The following is a 23,601-nucleotide window of genomic DNA, read 5'->3' on the forward strand; positions in this document are numbered from 1 at the left end:
ACTAGAGTAAACATTTATATGATATTTATTTATATTAAATAGTTAAGTTCAATAAGTAGAGCAAAAATAGAATTTTAAAAAGGTACTGAGGTAGTGTTCACAAGTTCAACGTCCATTCAGAAATCAGATGGCAGAGGGGAAGGAGCTGTTTCTGAATCATTGAGTGTGTGTCTTCAGGCTCCTGTACCTCTTCCCTGATGGCAGAGGGGAAGAAGCTGTTCCTGAATCGCTGAGTGTGTGTCTTCAGGCTCCTGTACCTCCTCCCTGATGGCAGAGGGGAAGAAGCTGTTCCTGAATCGTTGAGTGTGTGTCTTCAGGCTCCTGTACCTCCTCCCTGATGGCAGAGGGGAAGAAGCTGTTCCTGAATCGCTGAGTGTGTGTCTTCAGGCTCCTGTACCTCCTCCCTGATGGCAGAGGGGAAGAAGCTGTTCCTGAATCGTTGAGTGTGTGTCTTCAGGCTCCTGTACCTCCTCCCTGATGGCAGAGGGGAAGAAGCTGTTCCTGAATCATTGAGTGTGTGTCTTCAGGCTCCTGTACCTCCTCCCTGATGGCAGAGGGGAAGGAGCTGTTCCTGAATCGTTGAGTGTGTGTCTTCAGGCTCCTGTACCTCCTCCCTGATGGCAGAGGGGAAGAAGCTGTTCCTGAATCGCTGAGTGTGTGTCTTCAGACTCCTGTACCTCAGGGGCTATTTCAGACGCACACCATTAGTAGGTAGTGGGAGCTTATCCCCATTCCCGCCCCCATGTGTAATAACTTTAAGGAACCGTTATACAGGGTTATGCGACTCTTTTGTTAAGTTTAATGACGAGTTATTGCAGTTTGACCTCATCGTGTGAGCTACCAGGCTGTGCACCATTAGTAACGCAGGCGTGTGTTCGACAGAAATCCTGACCGGGAGTGTCTGGATCAGCGACAACCCCCTCATGTGCTTCCAGGAGACGATTCAGTGGGACGACATTCAGGACAAGAACAACAAGTTCCCCTTCGCCGGGACCGTGGACTGGAATCGGACCGTCTCATGTGAGTGGCGGCTGGCCGTCGCACCCGACGGTGACGGCTGGGAACCTGTGTGGGAGGGGTTTTTTTAAAGCGGGAAAGCCGTCGCTCTGGGGCAGTTCCGCGGATCTCCCGGGTCTCGTTACGGACGAGCGTCACAAGCCGGGGCTCTTCCCTGGTCTCCCGTGCCTTACCATGACCTCCGTTCTCCGCGGAGCATTGCAGGAACTCCTCCCTGGCCGTTGGATCTCACCGTAGATGGCATCCGCTCAGTCCGCCGGAGCGGGGCAAGGCACGTCCCCGTCTCACCGGGGTCCGAGACCCGCCCACTGCCCTCACCTGTCGATGCACTGTGCCGCGGCATGTGGCCGCTGTCGTGTGCAAACAGCAACTGAGAGCTGAGTGTCTGCTTGGGGACCCAAGATGAGTGAGCTGCCCCTCCCACCCCCCCCCCCCCAGAAAGGACGAGCCCCTTCACCGGAGGCGGTAACCCTCCGGACAGCCCGTACGCACGAGTGGCTCGTCGGTAAATGGAGGCTGGCGTTGGCCGCCCACTCTGGGGGATACGAGACAGCGCAGGTTCTGTCCTCGATGTGCCGTGCTTTAAATGCCGTCTCTTTCTCTCTCTCTACCCCTTTGGTAGGTGAAAGCTGCAGTCCTCTCTGTGAGTCATCGTCGTGCTGGGGTTCGGGTCCTGACTACTGCCAGACGTGTGAGTGACCCCAAACAGTGTCGCGGCGGGGGAGCCTCATCAGTTATAGCCCCCCCCACCTTCTGATCTCTTATTTATCGCTGGTGCCAGCCTTCCAGTTGGGATCGGACTTTCTCGGGGGGGTGGGAGGTAGCGTAGCGGTGAGCGGACGCTTTACGGTACCGGCCACACGGGTTCGGTTCCCACCGCTGTCCGTAAGGCGTTTGTACGTTCTCTCCCCGCGGCCGCGAGGGTTTCCTCCCACGGTCTGGAGACGTATGGGTCAGGCTCAGCGATCCGTGGGCGTGCAGTGTTGGCGCCTGGTGCGTGGCGACACTTTACGGGGCAGACCCCCCCCCCCGGCACAATCCTACGGGTGGAGTGACGCGCCAAAGCTGATCCTTAACCCTTCGGTTTCCTGCCCTCCATTTGGCGCACCGGCTGTCCGCGACAGTGCCGGTGGTGGTCCGCTTGCTGGCGCTCCGGGCACCACAGCAGACCTTCACCCAAGGGTGCTGTCGTTCAACGCCAGGGCAGCCTGTACTCTGAGCGTTCACTGGGATGGGGACCCACTCAGACCTCTGACTTCGCACGTAGACCATTACAACACGGTACAGTGCAACGTTGTGTCGACCTTCAACTTTCGGCCCACAATGTTGTGCTGACCTTTAACCGACTCTAAAATCAATATAACCCTTCCCTCTGCCACCACCCCTTGGCACGTGGCCAAGTGGTTAAGGCATTCGACTAGTGATCTGAACGAGCCCTGGCTGAGGCAGCGTGCTGTGTCCGTGAGCAAGGCACTTAATCACACATTGCTCTGCGACGACACCGGTGCCAAGCTGTATGGGTCCTAATGCCCTTCCCTTGGACAACATCAGTGTCATGGAGAGGGGAGACTTGCAGCATGGGCAACTGCCGGTCTTCCATACAACCTTGCCCAGGCCTGCGCCCTGGAGAGTGAAGACTTTCCAGGCGCAGATCCATGGTCTCACAAGACTAACGGATGCCTTTATTTATTTTACCACCGCCCCTGGCAGGACATTCCACGCACTCACCACTCTCCGTGTAAACAACAATTACTCCCCCACCCCACTAACTTCCTCCAGTCATGTTGATCTATGCTGTCTTGTGTCAGCCATTTCCACACTAGCTGTCCACTCTGTCTGCCTCTTACCATCTTGTACACCTTGATCGAGCCTCCGCTGATCCCCTAGAGCAAAGCTGTGCCTCACCTAACCTATCCTCAGAGCACTCGCCCTCTACTCCTGGTAAATCTCCTCTGGATGAACTAGGCTTGTACTCGTTGGAATTTAGAAGATTGAGGGGGGATCTGATTGAAACGTATAAAATCCTAAAGGGATTGGACAGGCTAGATGCAGGAAGATTGTACCGGATGTTGGGGAAGTCCAAAACGAGGGGTCACAGTTTGAGGATAGAGGGGAAGCCTTTTAGGACTGAGATTAGGAAAAACTTCTTCACACAGAGAGTGGTGAATCTGTGCAATTCTCTGCCACAGCAAACAGTTGAGGCCAGTTCATTGGCTATATTTAAGAGGGAGCTAGATATGGCCCTTGTGGCTACGGGGATCAGGGGGTATAGAGGGAAGGCTGGTGCAGGGTTCTGAGTTGGATGATCAGCCATGATCGTACTGAATGGCGGTACAGGCTCGAAGGGCCGAATGGCCTACTCCTGCACCTATTTTCTATATTTCTATATGTTTCTGCCCTCCTTCTGAAACATTCCCATCCTTCCCGTCCTGAGGTGACCAGAACCGACCACGGTTTTCGAGGGGTGCTCTAACGCAGGTTTTAATGAAGCCGCGATACCCTGCTTGTTCCGTTTTGCAGTGACTCGGAAGATCTGCGCGCAGGAGTGCCTAACCCGCTGCAAGGGGACACACCCAACGGACTGCTGTCACAGCGAGTGCGCCGCGGGCTGCGTGGGCCCCAAGGACACCGACTGCCTGGTAAGGACACACCGACCGCGGGAACGCCCACAGAGCCGGGACCCGTGTGGGAATGGTGGACTGTCCGTGTCTCTCTGCACCCTGAGGACTGTCTGTCTCTCTGCACCCTGAGGACTGTCCGTCTCTCTGCACCCTGAGGACTGTCTGTCTCTCTGCACCCTGAGCCCTGTCTGTCTCTCTGCACCCTGAGCCCTGTCTGTCTCTCTGCACCCTGAGGACTGCCTGTCTGTCTCCACCCTGAGGACTGTCTGTCTCTCTGCACCCTGAGGACTGTCCGTCTCTCTGCACCGAGCTCTGTCTGTGTCTCTCTGCACCCTGAGGACTGTCCGTGTCTCTCTGCACCCTGAGGCCTGTCTGTCTCTCTGCACCCTGGGGACTGTCTGTCTCTCTCTCTCTCGACGCTGAGGACTGTCTGTCTCTCTGCATCCTGAGTACTGGCTGTGTCTCTGCACCCTGAGGACTATCTGTCTCTCTGCACCCTGGGGAATGTCTTTCTCTCTCTGGACCCGAAGGACCATCTGTCTCTCTGCACCCTGAGTACTATCCTTGTCTCTACACCCTGAGGACTGTCTGTGTCTCTGCACCCTTAGGACTCTCTGTTTCTCTGAACCCTGAGGACTGTCTGTCTCGCTGCACCCTGAGGCCTGTCTGTCTCTGCACCCTGAGGGCTGTCCGTGTCTCTCTGCACCCTGTGGTCTGTCTGTCTCTCTGCACCCTGAGGCCTGTCTGTCTCTATGCACCCTGAGGGCTGTCCGTGTCTCTCTGCACACTGAGGACTGTCTGTGTCTCTCTGCACCCTGAGGTCTGTCTGTCTCTCTGCACCATGAGGACTGTCTGTCTCTCTGCACCCTGAGGACTGTCTGTGGCTCTCTGCACCCTGAGGACTGTCTGTCTCTCTGCACCCTGAGGTCTGTCTATCTCTCTGCACCCTGAGGACTGTCTGTGTCTCTCTGCATCCTGAGGACTGTCTGTCTCTCTGCACCCTGAGGACTATCTGTCTGTCTGCACCCTGAGGACTGTCCGTGTCTCTCTGCACCCTGAGGACGGTCTGTCTCTCAGCACCCTAAGGTCTGTCTGTCTCTCTGCACCATGAGGACTGTCTGTGGCTCTCTGCACCCTGAGGACTGTCTGTCTCTCTGCACCCTGAGGTCTGTCTATCTCTCTGCACCCTGAGGACTGTCTGTGTCTCTCTGCATCCTGAGGACTGTCTGTCTCTCTGCACCCTGAGGACTGTCTGTCTCTCTGCACCCTGAGGACTATCTGTCTGTCTGCACCCTGAGGACTGTCCGTGTCTCTCTGCACCCTGAGGACTGTCCATGTTTCTCTGCACCCTGAGGACTGTCAGTGTCTGTCTGCTCCCTGAGAACTGTCTGTCTCTCTGCACCCTGAGGACTGTCCGAATCTCTGCACCCTGAGGCCTGTCTGTCTCTCTGCACCCTGGGGACTGTCTGTCTCTCTCTCTCTCTCGACGCTGAGGACTGTCTGTCTCTCTGCACCCTGAGTACTGTCTGTGTCTCTGCACCCTGAGGACTATCTGTCTCTCTGCACCCTGGGGAATGTCTTTCTCTCTCTGGACCCTAAGGACCGTCTGTCTCTCTGCACCCTGAGTACTATCCTTGTCTCTGCACCCTGAGGACTGTCTGTGTCTCTGCACCCTTAGGACTCTCTGTTTCTCTGAACCCTGAGGACTGTCTGTCTCGCTGCACGCGGAGGCCTGTCTGTCTCTGCACCCTGAGGGCTGTCCGTGTCTCTCTGCACCCTGTGGTCTGTCTGTCTCTCTGCACCCTGAGGCCTGTCTGTCTCTATGCACCCTGAGGGCTGTCCGTGTCTCTCTGCACACTGAGGACTGTCTGTGTCTCTCTGCACCCTGAGGTCTGTCTGTCTCTCTGCACCATGAGGACTGTCTGTCTTTCTGCACCCTGAGGACTGTCTGTGGCTCTCTGCACCCTGAGGACTGTCTGTCTCTCTGCACCCTGAGGTCTGTCTATCTCTCTGCACCCTGAGGACTGTCTGTATCTCTCTGCATCCTGAGGACTGTCTGTCTCTCTGCACCCTGAGGACTATCTGTCTGTCTGCACCCTGAGGACTGTCCGTGTCTCTCTGCACCCTGAGGACGGTCTGTCTCTCAGCACCCTAAGGTCTGTCTGTCTCTCTGCACCATGAGGACTGTCTGTGGCTCTCTGCACCCTGAGGACTGTCTGTCTCTCTGCACCCTGAGGTCTGTCTATCTCTCTGCACCCTGAGGACTGTCTGTGTCTCTCTGCATCCTGAGGACTGTCTGTCTCTCTGCACCCTGAGGACTATCTGTCTGTCTGCACCCTGAGGACTGTCCGTGTCTCTCTGCACCCTGAGGACTGTCCATGTCTCTCTGCACCCTGAGGACGGTCTGTGTCTCTCAGCACCCTGAGGACTGTTTGTCTGTCTGCACCCTGGGGACTGTCTGTCTCTCTCTGGACCCTGAGGACTGTCTGTCACTCTGCACCCTGAGGTATGTCTGTCTCTCTGCACCCTGGGGACTGTCTGTCTCTTTCTGGACCCTGAAGACTGTCTGTCTCTCTTCAGCCTGAGGATTGTCTGTCTCTCTCCACCCTGAGGATTGTATGTTACTCTTCACCTTGAGGTCTGCCTGTCTGCACCCTGAGGACTGTGTGTGTCTCTCTGCACCCTGAGGTCTGTCTATCTCTCTGCATCCTGAGGACTGTTTGTGTCTCTCTTCACCCTGAGGACTATCTGTCTCTCTGCACCCTGGGGACTGTCTGTCTCTCTGCACCCTCAGTAATGTCCGTGTCTCTGCACCCTGAGGACTGTCAGTGTCTGTCTGCTCCCTGAGAACTGTCTGTCTCTCTGCACCCTGAGGACTGTCCGAATCTCTGCACCCTGAGGCCTGTCTGTCTCTCTGCACCCTGGGGACTGTCTGTCTCTCTCTCTCTCTCGACGCTGAGGACTGTCTGTCTCTCTGCACCCTGAGTACTGTCTGTGTCTCTGCACCCTGAGGACTATCTGTCTCTCTGCACCCTGGGGAATGTCTTTCTCTCTCTGGACCCTAAGGACCGTCTGTCTCTCTGCACCCTGAGTACTATCCTTGTCTCTGCACCCTGAGGACTGTCTGTGTCTCTGCACCCTTAGGACTCTCTGTTTCTCTGAACCCTGAGGACTGTCTGTCTCGCTGCACGCGGAGGCCTGTCTGTCTCTGCACCCTGAGGGCTGTCCGTGTCTCTCTGCACCCTGTGGTCTGTCTGTCTCTCTGCACCCTGAGGCCTGTCTGTCTCTATGCACCCTGAGGGCTGTCCGTGTCTCTCTGCACACTGAGGACTGTCTGTGTCTCTCTGCACCCTGAGGTCTGTCTGTCTCTCTGCACCATGAGGACTGTCTGTCTTTCTGCACCCTGAGGACTGTCTGTGGCTCTCTGCACCCTGAGGACTGTCTGTCTCTCTGCACCCTGAGGTCTGTCTATCTCTCTGCACCCTGAGGACTGTCTGTGTCTCTCTGCATCCTGAGGACTGTCTGTCTCTCTGCACCCTGAGGACTATCTGTCTGTCTGCACCCTGAGGACTGTCCGTGTCTCTCTGCACCCTGAGGACGGTCTGTCTCTCAGCACCCTAAGGTCTGTCTGTCTCTCTGCACCATGAGGACTGTCTGTGGCTCTCTGCACCCTGAGGACTGTCTGTCTCTCTGCACCCTGAGGTCTGTCTATCTCTCTGCACCCTGAGGACTGTCTGTGTCTCTCTGCATCCTGAGGACTGTCTGTCTCTCTGCACCCTGAGGACTATCTGTCTGTCTGCACCCTGAGGACTGTCCGTGTCTCTCTGCACCCTGAGGACTGTCCATGTCTCTCTGCACCCTGAGGACGGTCTGTGTCTCTCAGCACCCTGAGGACTGTTTGTCTGTCTGCACCCTGGGGACTGTCTGTCTCTCTCTGGACCCTGAGGACTGTCTGTCACTCTGCACCCTGAGGTATGTCTGTCTCTCTGCACCCTGGGGACTGTCTGTCTCTTTCTGGACCCTGAAGACTGTCTGTCTCTCTTCAGCCTGAGGATTGTCTGTCTCTCTCCACCCTGAGGATTGTATGTTACTCTTCACCTTGAGGTCTGCCTGTCTGCACCCTGAGGACTGTGTGTGTCTCTCTGCACCCTGAGGTCTGTCTATCTCTCTGCATCCTGAGGACTGTTTGTGTCTCTCTTCACCCTGAGGACTATCTGTCTCTCTGCACCCTGGGGACTGTCTGTCTCTCTGCACCCTCAGTAATGTCCGTGTCTCTGCACCCTGAGGACTGTCAGTGTCTGTCTGCTCCCTGAGAACTGTCTGTCTCTCTGCACCCTGAGGACTGTCCGAATCTCTGCACCCTGAGGCCTGTCTGTCTCTCTGCACCCTGGGGACTGTCTGTCTCTCTCTCTCTCTCGACGCTGAGGACTGTCTGTCTCTCTGCACCCTGAGTACTGTCTGTGTCTCTGCACCCTGAGGACTATCTGTCTCTCTGCACCCTGGGGAATGTCTTTCTCTCTCTGGACCCTAAGGACCGTCTGTCTCTCTGCACCCTGAGTACTATCCTTGTCTCTGCACCCTGAGGACTGTCTGTGTCTCTGCACCCTTAGGACTCTCTGTTTCTCTGAACCCTGAGGACTGTCTGTCTCGCTGCACGCGGAGGCCTGTCTGTCTCTGCACCCTGAGGGCTGTCCATGTCTCTCTGCACCCTGTGGTCTGTCTGTCTCTCTGCACCCTGAGGCCTGTCTGTCTCTATGCACCCTGAGGTCTGTCCGTGTCTCTCTGCACACTGAGGACTGTCTGTGTCTCTCTGCACCCTGAGGTCTGTCTGTCTCTCTGCACCATGAGGACTGTCTGTGTCTCTGCATCCTGAGGTTTGTCTGTGTCTCTATACCCTGAGGACTGTCTGTCTCTCTGCACCCTGAGGTATGTTTGTTTCTCTGCACCCTGTGGACTGTGTGTGTCTCTCTGCACCCTGAGGACTGTCCGTGTCTCTCTGCACCCTGAGGTCTGTCTGTCTCTCTGCACCCTGAGGACTGTGCGTGTCCCTCTGCACCCTGAGGACTGTCTTGGTCTCTCTGCACCCTGAGGACTGTCCGTCTATCTGCAGCCTAAGGACTGTTTGTCTCTCTGCACCCTGAGGACTGCCTGTCTGTCTCCACCCTGAGGACTGTCTGTCTCTCTGCACCCTGAGGACTGTCCGTCTCTCTGCACCCTGAGCTCTGTCTGTGTCTCTCTGCACCCTGAGGACTGTCCGTGTCTCTCTGCACCCTGAGGTCTGTCTGTCTCTCTGCACCCTGAGGACTGTGCGTGTCTCTCTGCACCCTGAGGACTGTCTGTCTCTCTGCAGCCTAAGGACTGTTTGTCTCACTGCACCCTGAAGACTGTTTGTCTCTCTGCACCCTGCGGACTGTCTGTCTCTCTCTGCACCCTGAGGTTGTCTGTCTGTCTGCACCCTGAGGACTGTCCGTGGCTTTCTGCACCCTGAGGCCTGTCTCTGTCTCTCTGCACCCTGAGGTCTGTCTGTCCGTCTGCACCCTGAGGACTGTCTGTCTCTCTGCACCCTGAGGACTGTCTGTCTCTCTGCACCCTGGGGAATATCTTTCTCTCTCTGATCCCCGAGGACTGTCTGTCTCTCACCCTGAGGTATATCTGTTTCTCTGCACCCTGAAGACTGTCCGTGTCTCTCTGATCCCTGAGGACTGTCTGGCTCTCTGCACCCTGAGGACTATCTGCCTCTCTCTACCCTGAGGACTCTTTCGGTCTCTCTGCACCCTGAGGACTGTCTGTCTGTCTCCACCCTGAGGACTGTCTGTCTCTCTGCAGCCTAAGGACTGTCTGTCTCTCTGGACCCTGAGGACTGTTTGTCTCTCTGCACCCTGAAGACTGTCCGTGGCTCTCTGCACCCTGAGGCCTGTCTCTGTCTCTCTGCACCCTGAGGACATGTCTGTCTCTCTGCACCCTGAGGACTTCCGTGTCTCCCTACACCCTGAGGACTGTCTGTCTGTCTCCAACCTGAGGACTGTCTGTCTCTCTGCACCCTGAGGACTGTCCGTCTCTCTGCACCATGAGGACTGTCTGTGTCTCTCTGCACCCTGAGGACAGTCTGTCTCTCTGCACCCTGAGGACTATCTGTGTCTCTGCACCATGAGGACTGTCCGTGCCTCTCTGCACCCTGAGGACTGTCTGTCTCTCTGCACCATGAGGACTGTCTGTGTCTCTCTGCACCCTGAGGACAGTCTGTCTCTCTGCACCCTGAGGACTATCTGTGTCTCTGCACCCTGAGGACTGTCCGTGCCTCTCTGCACCCTGAGGACTGTCTGTCTCTCTGATCCCTGAGGACTGTCTGTCTGTCTGCACCCTGAGGACTGTCTGTCTCTCTGCACCCTGAGGACTGTTTTGTCTCTCTGCTCCCTGAGGACTGTCTGTCTCTCTGCACCCTGAGGTCTGTCTATCTCTCTGCATCCTGAGGACTGTCTCTCTCTCTCTCTGCACCCTGAGGACTGTCTGTCTCTCTGATCCCTGAGGACTGTCTGTCTGTCTGCACCCGGAGGACTGTCTGTGTCTCTGTACCCTGGCGAGAGTCTGTCTCTCTGCACCCTGAGGACTGTCCGTGTCTCTACACCCTGAGGACTGTCCGTGTCTCTCTGCACCCTGAGGACTGTCTGTCTCTCTGCACCCTGAGGACTGTCTGTCTCTCTCTGCACCCTGGGGAGAGTCTGTCTTTCTGCACCCTGAGGGCTGTCTGTCTCTCTGCACCCTGAGGCCTGTCTGTCTCTATGCACCCTGAGGGCTGTCCGTGTCTCTCTGCACACTGAGGACTGTCTGTGTCTCTCTGCACCGTGAGGTCTGTCTGTCTCTCTGCACCATGAGGACTGTCTGTCTCTCTGCACCCTGAGGACTGTCCTTTTCTTTCTGCACCCTGAGGGCTGTCTGTGTCTCTGCACCCTGAGTACTGTCCGTGTCTCTACACCCTGAGGACTGTCTGTCTCTCTCTGCTCCCTGAGGACTGTCTGTCTCTCTGCACCCTGAGGACTGTCTGTGTCACTGCACCCTGAGGACTGTCCGTGTCTCTACACCCTGAGGACTGTCCGTGTCTCTCTGCACCCTGAGGACTGTCTGTCTCTCTGCACCCTGAGGACTGTCTGTCTCTCTCTGCACCCTGGGGAGAGTCTGTCTTTCTGCACCCTGAGGGCTGTCTGTCTCTCTGCACCCTGAGGCCTGTCTGTCTCTATGCACCCTGAGGGCTGTCCGTGTCTCTCTGCACACTGAGGACTGTCTGTGTCTCTCTGCACCGTGAGGTCTGTCTGTCTCTCTGCACCATGAGGACTGTCTGTCTCTCTGCACCCTGAGGACTGTCCTTTTCTTTCTGCACCCTGAGGGCTGTCTGTGTCTCTGCACCCTGAGTACTGTCCGTGTCTCTACACCCTGAGGACTGTCTGTCTCTCTCTGCTCCCTGAGGACTGTCTGTCTCTCTGCACCCTGAGGACTGTCTGTGTCACTGCACCCTGAGGACTGTCAGTGTCTGTCTGCTCCCTGAGGACTGTCTGTCTCTCTGCACCCTGAGGACTGTCTGTGTCTCTGCATCCTGAGGTTTGTCTGTGTCTCTATACCCTGAGTACTGTCCGTGTCTCTGCACCCTGTGTACTGTCTGTTTCTCTGCACCCTGAGTACTGTCTGTGTCTCTGCACCCTGTGTACTGTCTGTCTCTCTGCACCCTCAGGACTGTCCGTGTCTCTCTGCACCCTGAGGACGGTCCGTGTCTCTCTGCACCCTGAGGTGTGTCACTCTCTCTGCACCCTGAGGACTGTCTGTCTGTCTGCACCCTGGGGACTGTCTGTCTCTCTCTGGACCCTGAGGACTGTCTGTCACTCTGCACCCTGAGGTCTGTCTGTCTCTCTGCACCCTGGGGACTGTCTGTCTCTTTCTGGACCCTGAAGACTGTCTCTCTTCAGCCTGAGGATTGTCTGTCTCTCTCCACTCTGAGGATTGTATGTCTCTCTTCCCCCTGAGGTCTGTCTGTCTGCACCCTGAGGACTGTGTGTGTCTCTCTGCACCCTGAGGACTGTCCGTGTCTCTCTGCACCCTGAGGTCTGTCTGTCTCTCTGCACCCTGAGGACTGTGCGTGTCTCTCTGCAGCCTGAGGACTGTCTTGGTCTCTCTGCACCCTGAGGACTGTCCGTCTCTCTGCACCATGAGGACTGTCTGTGTCTCTCTGCACCCTGACCTCTGTCTGTGTATCTCTGCACCCTGAGGACTGTCTGTCTATCTGCAGCCTAAGGTCTGTTTGTCTCACCGCACCCTGAGGACTGTTTGTCTGTCTGCACCCTGAGGACTGCCTGTCTGTCTCCACCCTGAGGACTGTCTGTCTCTCTGCACCCTGAGGACTGTCCGTCTCTCTGCACCCTGAGCTCTGTCTGTGTCTCTCTGCACCCTGAGGACTGTCCGTGTCTCTCTGCACCCTGAGGTCTGTCTGTCTCTCTGCACCCTGAGGACTGTGCGTGTCTCTCTGCACCCTGAGGACTGTGTCTGTCTCTCTGCACCCTGAGGACTGTCTGTCTCTCTGCAGCCTAAGGACTGTTTGTCTCACTGCACCCTGAAGACTGTTTGTCTCTCTGCACCCTGCGGACTGTCTGTCTCTCTCTGCACCCTGAGGTTGTCTGTCTGTCTGCACCCTGAGGACTGTCCGTGGCTCTCTGCACCCTGAGGCCTGTCTCTGTCTCTCTGCACCCTGAGGTCTGTCTGTCCGTCTGCACCCTGAGGACTGTCTGTCTCTCTGCACCCTGGGGAATGTCTTTCTCTCTCTGATTCCCGAGGACTGTCTGTCTCTCTGCACCCTGAGGTATGTCTGTTTCTCTGCACCCTGAGGGCTGTCTGTCTCTCTGCACCCTGAGTACTGTCCGTGTCTCTGCACCCTGAGGACTGTCTGTGTCTCTCTGATCCCTGAGGACTGTCTGGCTCTCTGCACCCTGAGGACTATCTGTCTCTCTCTACCCTGAGGACTCTTTCGGTCTCTCTGCACCCTGAGGACTGTCTGTCTGTCTCCACCCTGAGGACTGTCTGTCTCTCTGCAGCCTAAGGACTGTCTGTCTCTCTGGACCCTGAGGACTGTTTGTCTCTCTGCACCCTGCAGACTGTCTGTCTCTCTCTGCACCCTGTGGTCTGTCTGTCTGTCTGCACCCTGAAGACTGTCCGTGGCTCTCTGCACCCTGAGGCCTGTCTCTGTCTCTCTGCACCCTGAGGACATGTCTGTCTCTCTGCACCCTGAGGACTTCCGTGTCTCCCTACACCCTGAGGACTGTCTGTCTGTCTCCAACCTGAGGACTGTCTGTCTCTCTGCACCCTGAGGACTGTCCGTCTCTCTGCACCATGAGGACTGTCTGTGTCTCTCTGCACCCTGAGGACAGTCTGTCTCTCTGCACCCTGAGGACTATCTGTGTCTCTGCACCCTGAGGACTGTCCGTGCCTCTCTGCACCCTGAGGACTGTCTGTCTCTCTGATCCCTGAGGACTGTCTGTCTGTCTGCACCCGGAGGACTGTCTGTGTCTCTGCACCCTGGCGAGAGTCTGTCTTTCTGCACCCTGAGGGCTGTCTGTCTCTCTGCACCCTGAGGACTGTCTGTGTCTCTCTGCACCCTGAGGTCTGTCTGTCTGTCTGTCTGCACCCTGAGGACTGTCTGTGTCTCTGCATCCTGAGGTTTGTCTGTGTCTCTATACCCTGAGGACTGTTCGATTCTCTGCACCCTGAGGCCTGTCTGTCTCTCTGCACCCTGGGGACTGTCTGGCTCTCTCTCGACACTGAGTACTGTCTGTCTCTCTGCACCCTGAGTACTGCCGTGTCTCTGCACCCTGAGGACTGTTTTGTCTCTCTGCTCCCTGAGGACAGTCTGTCTCTCTGCACCCTGAGGTCTGTCTATCTCTCTGCATCCTGAGGACTGTCTCTCTCTCTCTCTGCACCCTGAGGACTGTCTGTCTCTCTGATCCCTGAGGACTGTCTGTCTGTCTGCACCCGGAGGACTGTCTGTGTCTCTGTACCCTGGCGAGAGTCTGTCTCTCTGCACCCTGAGGACTGTCCGTGCCTCTCTGCACCCTGAGGACTGTCTGTCTCTCTCTGCACCCTGAGGACTGTCTGTCTCTCTCCACCTTGAGGACTGTCCGTGTCTCTCTGCACCCTGAGGACTGTCTGTCTCTCTGCACCCTGAGGACTGTCTGTCTCTCTCTTCACCCTGGGGAGAGTCTGTCTTTCTGCACCCTGAGGGCTGTCTGTCTCTCTGCACCCTGAGGACTGTCTGTCTCTCTGCACCCTGAGGTCTGTCTATCTCTCTGCACCCTGAGGACTGTCTGTGTCTCTCTGCATCCTGAGGACTGTCTGTCTCTCTGCACCCTGAGGACTATCTGTCTGTCTGCACCCTGAGGACTGTCCGTGTCTCTCTGCACCCTGAGGACGGTCTGTGTCTCTCAGCACCCTGAGGTCTGTCTCTCTGTCTGCACCCTGAGGACTGTTTGTCTGTCTGCACCCTGGGGACTGTCTGTCTCTCTCTGGACCCTGAGGACTGTCTGTCACTCTGCACCCTGAGGTCTGTTTGTCTCTCTGCACCCTGGGGACTGTCTGTGTCTCTCTCTCGACGCTGAGGACTGTCTGTCTCTCTGCACCCTGAGTACTGTCTGTGTCTCTGCACCCTGAGGACTATCTGTCTCTCTGCACCCTGGGGAATGTCTTTCTCTCTCTGGACTCTAAGGACCGTCTGTCTCTCTGCACCCTGAGTACTAACCTTGTCTCTGCACCCTGAGGACTGTCTGTGTCTCTGAACCCTTAGGACTCTCTGTTTCTCTGAACCCTGAGGACTGTCTGTCTCGCTGCACCCTGAGGCCTGTCTGTCTCAGCACCCTGAGGGTCGTCCGTGTCTCTCTGCACCCTGTGGTCTGTCTGTCTCTCTGCACCCTGACGGTCTGTCTGTCTCTCTGCAGCCCATGTGACTGTCTGTCTCTCTGCACCCTGAGGGCTGTCTGTGTCTCTGCACCCTGAGTACTGTCCGTGTCTCTACACACCTGAGGACTGTCTGTCTCTCTCTGCTCCCTGAGGGACTGTCTGTCTCTCTGCATCCTGAGGACTATCTGTCTCTCTGCACCCTGAGGCCTTTCCGTGCCTCTCTGTACGCTGAGGACTGTCTGTCTCTCTGCACCCTAAGACTGTCTGTGTGTCTCTGCACACTGAGGACTGTCTGTCTCTCTGCACCCTAAGGACTGTCTGTCTCTCTGCTCCCTGAGGACTGTCTGTCTGTCTGCACCCTGGGGACTGTCTGTCTCTCTCTGGACCCTGAGGACTGTCTGTCACTCTGCACACCTGAGGTCTGTCTGTCTCTCTGCACCCTGGGGACTGTCTGTTCTCTTTCTGGACCCTGAAGACTGTCTGTCTCTCTTCAGCCCGCGGATTGTCTGTCTCTCTCCACCCTGAGGATTGTATGTCTCTCTCTTCCCCTGAGTCTGTCTGTCTGCACCCTGAGGACTGTCTGTGTCTGTCTGCTCACCCTGAGGTCTGTCTATCTCTCTGCATCCTGAGGACTGTTTGTGTCTCTCTTCACCCTGAGGACTATCTGTCTCTCTGCACCCTGGCGGACTGTCTGTCTCTCTGCACCCCTCAGTAATGTCCGTGTCCTCTGCACCTGAGGACTGTCTGTGTCTCTCTGCTCCCTGAGAACTGTCTGTCTCTCTGCACCCTGAGGACTGTCCGAATCTCTGCACCCTGAGGCCTGTCTGTCTTCTCTGCACCCTGAGCTCTGTCTGTCTCTCTGCACCCTGGGGACTGTCTGTCTCTCTCTCTCTCGACGCTGAGGACTGGTCTGTCTCTCTGCACCCTCAGTAATGTCCGTATCTCTACACCCTGAGGACTGTCTGTGTCTCTCTCTGCACCCTGAGGACAGTCTGTCTCTCTGCACACCTGAGGACTATCTGTGTCTCTGCACCCTGAGGACTGTCCGTGCCTCTCTGCACCCTGAGGACTGTCTGTCTCTCCTGCACCCTGAGGACTGTCCTGTCTCTCTCTGCACCCTGGGGAGAGTCTGTCTTTCTGCACCCTGAGGACTGTCTGTCTCTCTGCACCCTGAGGACTGTCGTGTCACTCTGCACCCTGAGGTCTGTCTGTGTCTCTCTGCACCCTGAGGACTGTCTGTCTCTCTGCACCCTGAGGACTAGTCTGTCTGTCTGCACCCTGAGGACTGTCCATGTCTCTCTGCACCCTGAGGGACGGTCTGTGGTCTCTCAGCACCCCTGAGGTCTGTCTCTCTGTCTGCACCCTGAGGACTGGTTTGTCTGTCTGCACCCTGGGACTGTCTGTCTCTGTCTGGACCCTGAGGACTGTCTGTCACTCTGCACCCTGAGGTATGTCTGTCTCTCTGCACCCTGGGACTGTCTGTCTCTTTCTGGACCCTGAAGACTGTCTGTCTCTCTCAGCCTGAGGATTGTCTGTCTCTCTCCACCCTGAGGATTGTATGTCTCTCTTCACCCTGAGGTCTGTCTGTCTGCACCCTGAGGACTATGTGTGTCTCTCTGCACCCTGAGTCGTGTCTATCTCTCTGCATCTGAGGACTGTTTGTGTCTCTCTTCACCCTGAGGACTATCTGTCTCTCTGCACCCTGGGGACTGTCTGTCTCTCTGCACCCTCAGTAATGTCGTGTCTCTGCACCCTGAGGACTGTCTGTGTCTGTCTGCTCCCTGAGAACTGTCTGTCTCTCTGCACCCTGAGGACTGTCCGAATCTCTGCACCCTGAGGCCTGTCTGTCTCTCTGCACCCTGGGGACTGTCTGTCTGTCTCTCTCTCGACGCTGAGGACTGTCTGTCTCTCTGCACCCTGAGTACTGTCTGTGTCTCTGCACCCTGAGGACTATCTGTCTCTCTGCACCCTGGGGAATGTCTTTGTCTCTCCTGGCCCTAAGGACCGTCTGTCTCTCTGCACCCTGAGTACTATCCTTGTCTCTGCACCCTGAGGACTGTCTGTGTCTCTGCACCCTTAGGACTCTCTGTTTCTCTGAACCCTGAGGACTGTCTGTCTCGCTGCACTGCGGAGGCCTGTCTGTCTCTGCACCCTGAGGGCTGTCCGTGTCCTCTGCACCCTGTGGTCTGTCTGTCTCTCTGCACCTGAGGCCTGTCTGTCTCTATGCACCCTGAGGGCTGTCCGTGTCTCTCTGCACACTGAGGACTGTCTGTGTCTCTCTGCACCCTGAGGTCTGTCTGTCTCTCTGCACCCTGAGGACTGTCTGTCTCTCTCTGCTCCCTGAGGACTGTCTGTCTCTCTGCACCATGAGGACTGTCTGTCTCTCTGCACCCTGAGGGCTGTCCGTGTCTCTCAGCACACTGAGGACTGTCTGTGTCTCTCTGCACCCTGAGGTCTGTCTGTCTCTCTGCACCATGAGGACTGTCTGTCTCTCTGCACCCTGAGGACTGTCCTTTTCTTTCTGCACCCTGAGGGCTGTCTGTCTCTCTGCACCCTGAGTACTGTCCGTGTCTCTACACCCTGAGGACTTTCTGTCTCTCTCTGCTCCCTGTCTGTCTCTCTGCATCCTGAGGACTATCTGTCTCTCTGCACCCTGAGGCCTCTCCGTGCCTCTCTGCACGCTGAGGACTGTCTGTCTCTCTGCACCCTAAGGACTGTCTGTGTCTCTCTGCACACTGAGGACCGTCTGTCTCTCTCTGCACCCTAAGGACTGTCTGTCTCTCTGCTCCCTGAGGACTGTCTATCTCTCTGCACCCTGAGGACTCTCTGTCTCTTTGCACCCTGAGGACTGTCCGTGTTTCTCTGCACCCTGAGGTCTGTCTGTCTCTCTGCACCCTGGGGACTCTCAGTCTCTCTCTGGACCCTGAGGACTGTCTTTCTCTCTGCACCCTGAGTACTGTCTGTGTCTCTGCACCCTGAAGTCTGTCTGTGTTTCTCTAATCCCTGAGGACTGTCTGTCTCTCTGCACCCTGAGGTATGTCTGTTTCTCTGCACCCTGTGGACTGTCTGTCTCTCTGCACCCTGAGTACTGTCCGTGTCTCTGCACCCTGAGGACTGTCTGTGTCTCTCTGATCCTGAGAAATTTCTGTCTCTCTGCACCCTGGGGAATGTCTGTCTCTCTCTGGACCCTGAGGGCCGTCTCTCTCTCTACACCCTGAGTACTGTCCTTGTCTCTGCACCCTGGGGACTGCCTGTCTCTCTCTGCACCCTGAGGACTGTCTGTCTCTCTGATCCCTATGGACTGTCTGTCTGTCTGCACCCTGAGGACTGTCTGTGTCTCTGCACCCTGGGGACAGTCTGCCTTTCTGCACCCTGAGGGCTCTCTGTCTCTCTGCACCCTGAGGACTGTCTGTGGCTCTCTGCACCCTGAGGACTGCTGTGTGTCTCTCTGCTCCCTGAGGTCTGTCTATCTCTCTGCATCCTGAGGAATGTTTGTGTCTCTCTTCACCCTGAGGACTATCTGTCTCTCTGCACCCTGAGGACTGTCTGTCTCTCTGCACCCTGAGTACTGTCCGTGTCTATGCATCCTGAGGACTGTCAGTGTCTGTCTGCTCCCTGAGGACTGTCTGTCTCTTTGCACCCTGAGGACTGTCTGTGTCTCTGCATCTGAGGTTTGTCTGTGTCTCTATACCCTGAGGACTGTCCGTGTCTCTGCACCCTGTGTACTGTCTGTCTCTCTGCACCTGAGTACTGTCTGTGTCTCTGCACCCTGTGTACTGTCTGTCTCTCTGCACCCTCAGGACTGTCTGTGTCTCTGCACCCTGAGGCCTGTCTGTCTCTCTGCTCTCTCGGGACTGTCTCACTGTCTCTGCACCCTGAGGACTGTCCGTGTCTCTCTGCACCCTGTGGACGGTCCGTGTCTCTCTGCACCCTGAGGTCTGTCACTCTCTCTGCACCCTGAGGACTGTCTGTCTGTCTGCACCCTGGGGACTGTCTGTCTCTCTCTGGACCCTGACGGACTGTCTGTCACTCTGCACCCTGAGGTCTGTCTGTCTCTCTGCACCCTGGGGACTGTCTGTCTCTTTCTGGACCCTGAAGACTGTCTCTCTTCAGCCTGAGGATTGTCTGTCTCTCTCCACTCTGAGGATTGTATGTCTCTCTTCCCCTGAGGTCTGTCTGTCTGCACCCTGAGGACTGTGTGTGTCTCTCTGCACCCTGAGGTCTGTCTATCTCTCTGCATACTGAGGACTGTTTGTGTCTCTCTTCACCCTGAGGACTATCTGTCTCTCTGCACCCTGAGGACTGTCTGTCTCTCTGCACCCTGAGTACTGTCCATGTCTCTGCACCCTGAGGACTGTCAATGTCTGTCTGCTCCCTGAGGACTGTCTGTCTCTCTGCACCCTGAGGGCTGTCTGTGTCTCTGCATCCTGAGGTTTGTCTGTGTCTCTATACCTGAGGACTGTCCGAATCTCTGCACCCTAAGTCCTGTCTGTCTCTCTGCACCCTGGGGACTGTCTGACTCTCTCTCAATGCTGAGTACTGTCTGTCTCTCTGCACCCTGAGTACTGTCCGTGTCTCTGCACCCTGAGGACTGTCTTGTCTCTCTGCTCCCTGAGGACGGTCTTTCTCTCTGCACCCTGAGGGCTGTGCGTGTCTCTCTGCACCCTGTGGATTGTCTGTGTCTCTCTGCACCCTAAGGACTGTCTGCCTCTCTGCACCCTGAGGACTGCCCGTGTCTCATCTGTCACCCTGACGTCTGTCTGTCTCTCTTCAGTCTGAGGACTGTCTGTCTCTCTGCACCCTGAGGACTGTCCGTGTCTCTCTGCACCCTGAGGTCTGTCTGTCTCTCTGCACCCTGAGGACTGTGCGTGTCTCTCTGCACCCTGAGGACTGTGTCTTTCTCTCTGCACCCTGAGGACTGTCTTGGTCTCTCTGCACCCTGAGACTGCCTGTCTGTCTCCACCCTGAGGACTGTCTGTCTCACTGCACCCTGAGGACTGCCTGTCTGTCTCCACCCTGAGGACTGTCTGTCTCTCTGCACCCTGAGGACTGTCCGTCTCTCTGCACCCTGAGCTCTGTCTGTGTCTCTCTGCACCCTGAGGACTGTCCGTGTCTCTCTGCACCTGAGGTCTGTCTGTCTCTCTGCACCCTGAGGACTGTGCGTGTCTCTCTGCACCCTGAGGACTGTCTTGGTCTCTCTGCACCCTGAGACTGTCCGTCTCTCTGCACCATGAGGACTGTCTGTGTCTCTCTGCACCCTGACCTCTGTCTGTGTATCTCTGCACCCTGAGGACTGTCTGTCGCTCTGCAGCCTAAGGATTGTTTGTCTCACTGCACCCTGAGGATGTTGTCTCTCTGCACCCTGAGGACTGCCTGTCTGTCTCCACCCTGAGACTGTCTGTCTCTCTGCACCCTGAGGACTGCCTGTCTGTCTCCACCCTGAGGACTGTCTGTCTCTCTGCACCTGAGGACTGTCCGTCTCTCCTCGCACCCTGAGCTCTGTCTGTGTCTCTCTGCACCTGAGGACTGTGCGTGTCTCTCTGCACCTGAGGTCTGTCTGTCTCTCTGCACCCTGAGGACTGTGTCATGTTCTCTCTGCACCTTGAGAACTGTGTCTGTCTCTCTGCACCCTGAGGACTGTCTGTCTCTCTCCACCCTGAGGACTGTCTTGGTCTCTCTGCACCCTGAGGACTGTCCGTCTCTCTGCACCCTGAGGACTGTCCGTCTCTCTGCACCATCGAGGACTGTCTGTGTCTCTCTGCACCCTGAGCTCTGTCTGTGTATCTCTGCACCCTGAGGACTGTCTGTCTCTCTGCAGCCTAAGGACTGTTTGTCTCACTGCACCCTGAAGACTGTTTGTCTCTCTGCACCCTGCGGACTGTCTGTCTCTCTCTGCACCCTGAGGTTGTCTGTCTGTCTGCACCCTGAGGACTGTCCGTGGCTCTCTGCACCCTGAGGCCTGTCTCTGTCTCTCTGCCACCCTGAGGTCTGTCTGTCCGTCTGCACCCTGAGGACTGTCTGTCTCTCTGCACCCTGAGGACTGTCTGTCTCTCTCTGCACCCTGGGGAATGTCTTTCTCTCTCTGATCCCTGAGGACTGTCTGTCTCATTTCACTCTGAGGTATGTCTGTTTCTCTGCACCCTGAGGACTGTCTGTCTCTCTGCACCCTGAGTACTGTCCGTGTCTCTGCACCCTGAGGACTGTCTGTGTCTCTCTGATCCCTGAGGACTGTCTGGCTCTCTGCACCCTGAGGACTATCTGCCTCTCTCTACCCTGAGGACTCTTTCGGTCTCTCTGCACCCTGAGGACTGTCTGTCTGTCTCCACCCTGAGGACTGTCTGTCTCGCTGCAGCCTAAGGACTGTCTGTCTCTCTGCACCCTGGGGACTGTCCGAATCTCTGCACGCTGAGGTCTGTCTGTCTCTCTGCACCCTGAGGACTCTCCGTGGCTCTCTGCATCCTGAGGCTGTCTCTGTCTCTCTGCACCCTGAGGTCTGTCTCTCTCTCTGCACCCTGAGGACTGTCTGTCTCTCTGCACCCGGAGGACTGTCTGTGTCTCTCTGCTCCCTGAGGACTTTCTGTCTCTCTCTGGACCCAGAGGACTGTCTGTGTCTCTGCACCCTGAGGCTTGTCCGTGTCTCTCTGCACCCTGAGGCCTGTCTCTGTCTCTCTGCACCCTGAGGACTGTCCTTGTCTCTCAGCACCCTGAGGACTGTCTGTCTGCCTACATCCTGAGGGTTCTCCGTCTCTCGGCACCCAGAGGACTGTGCGTCTCTCTGCACCCTGAGGTCTGTCTCTCTCTCTGCACCCTGAGGGCTGTCCGTGTCTCTCTGCACACTGAAGACTGTATCGGTCTCTCTGCACCCTAAGGACTGTCTGTCTGTCTGCACCCTGAGGACTGTCTGTCCCTCTGCAGCCTGAGGACTGTCCTGTCTCTGCACCCTGGGGACTGTCTGTCTCTCTCTGGACCTGAGGACTGTCTGTCTCTCTGCACCCTGAGGACTGTCCTGTGGTCTCTGCACCCTGAGGACTGTCTGTGTCTCTCTGCTCCTGAGGACTGTCTGTCTCTCTGCACCCTGAGGACTGTCTGTGTCTCTGCACCTGAGGACTATCTGTCTCTCCGCACCCTGAGGACTGTCCGTGCCTCTCTGCACCCTAGGTTTGTCTGTGTCTCTACACACTGAGGTCTGTCTGTCTCTCTGCACCCTGAGGCCTGTCTGTCTCTCTCAACACCCTGAGGACTGTCCGTGCCTCTCTGCACCCTGAGGCCTGTCTGTCTCTCTGCACCCTGGGACTGTCTGTCTCTGCTGCACCCTGAGGCCTCTCTGTCTCTCTGCACCCTGGGGACTGTCCGAATCTCTGCACGCTGAGGTCTGTCTGTCTCTCTGCACCCTGGGGACTGTCTGACTCTCTTTCGACACTGAGTACTGTCTGTCTCTCTGCACCCTGAGTACTGCCCGTGTCTCTGCACCCTGAGGACTGTCTTGTCTCTCTGCTCCCTGAGGACAGTCTCTCTCTCTGTACCCTGAGAACTGTCCGTGCATCTCTGCACCCTGAGGACGGTCTGTCTCTCTGCACCTAACTCCTTTCTGTCTGTCTACACCTGAGGACTGTCTGTCTCTCTGCACCCTGAGGACTGTCTGTCTGCTCTGCACCCCTAACTCCTTTCTGTCTGTCTACACCCTGAGGGCTGTCCGTGTCTCTCTGCACCCTGAGGCCTGTCTGTTCCTCTGCACCCTGAGTACTGTCCGTGTCTCTGCACCCTGTGTACTGTCTGTCTCTCTGCACCCTGATGCCTGTCTGTCTCTCTCCTCTCTGAGGACTGTCTGTCTCTCTGCACCCTGAGGATTGTCGGTGTTTCTGCACCCTGAGTACTGTCTGTGTCTCTGCACCCTGAGGACTGTCTGTGTCTCCCTGCTCCCTGAGGACTGTCCGTGCCTCTCTGCACCCTCAGGACTGTCTGTCTCTCTGCACCCTGAGGCCTGCCTGTCTGTCTCTCTGCACCCTGGGGACTGTCTGTCTCTCTGCACCCTGAGGCCTGTCTGTCTCTCTGCACCCTGGGGACTGACCGAATCTCTGCACGCTGAGGTCTGTCTGTCTCTCTGCACCCTGAGGACTGTCTGTCTCTCTGCATCCTGAGGACTGTTTGCCTCTCTGCACCCTGAGGTCTGTCTGTCTCTCTGCACCCTGAGGGCTGTCTGTCTCTCTGCATCCTGAGGACTGTTTGTCTCTCTGCACCCTGAGGCCTGTCTGACTCTCTCTGCACCCTGAGGGCTGTCCGTGGCTCTCTGCACCCTGAGGCCTGTCTCTGTCTCTCTGCACCCTGAGGACTGTCCGTCTCTCTGCACCCTGAGGACTGTCTGTCTCTCTGCACCCTAACTCCTGTCTGTCAGTCTACACCCTGAGGGCTGTCCGTGTCTCTGCACCCTGTGTACTGTCTGTCTCTCTGCACCCTCAGGACTGTCTGTGTGTCTGCACCCTGAGGCTGTCTGTCCCTCTGCACTCTGAGGACTGTCTGTCTCTCTGCACCCTGATAATTCTCCGTGTCTCTGCACCCTGAGGACTGTCTGTGTCTCTCTGCTCCCTGAGGACTGTCCGTGCCTCTCTGCACCCTAAGGACTGTCTCTCTCTCTGCACCCTGAGGTCTGTCTCTCTCTCTGCACCCTGAGGACTGTCTGTCTCTCTGCACCCGGAGGACTGTCTGTGTCTCTCTGCTCCCTGAGGACTTTCTGTCTCTCTCTGGACCCAGAGGACTGTCTGTGTCTCTGCACCCTGAGGCCTGTCCGTGTCTCTCTGCACCCTGAGGCCTGTCTCTGTCTCTCTGCACCCTGAGGACTGTCCTTGTCTCTCAGCACCCTGAGGACTGTCTGTCTGCCTACATCCTGAGGGTTCTCCGTCTCTCGGCACCCAGAGGACTGTGCGTCTCTCTGCACCCTGAGGACTGTCTGTGTCTCTGCACCCTGAGGACTATCTGTCTCTCCGCACCCTGAGGACTGTCCGTGCCTCTCTGCACCCTGAGGTTTGTCTGTGTCTCT

General features: G+C 56.6%; 1 protein-coding gene across 1 annotated transcript in view; it reads left to right on the forward strand.

Moving 5' to 3' along the window:
• The window catches only part of LOC140192493 (epidermal growth factor receptor-like), a gene marked incomplete at its 3' end in the record, with an annotated part of 34,848 nt that extends 13,494 nt beyond the window's left edge, over nt 1-21,354 (forward strand). Inside the window, exons 5-8 of the mRNA XM_072250080.1 lie at nt 883-1,020; nt 1,640-1,708; nt 3,538-3,656; nt 21,268-21,354. Of these exons, the coding sequence (XP_072106181.1) occupies nt 883-1,020; nt 1,640-1,708; nt 3,538-3,656; nt 21,268-21,354 (413 nt within the window). The remainder of the gene's footprint in view (nt 1-882; nt 1,021-1,639; nt 1,709-3,537; nt 3,657-21,267) is intronic.
• Nucleotides 21,355-23,601: the final 2,247 nt, after the last annotated feature.

The sequence above is a fragment of the Mobula birostris genome, unplaced genomic scaffold, assembly GCF_030028105.1.
Source record: "Mobula birostris isolate sMobBir1 unplaced genomic scaffold, sMobBir1.hap1 scaffold_1499, whole genome shotgun sequence".
NCBI lineage: Eukaryota > Metazoa > Chordata > Chondrichthyes > Myliobatiformes > Myliobatidae > Mobula > Mobula birostris.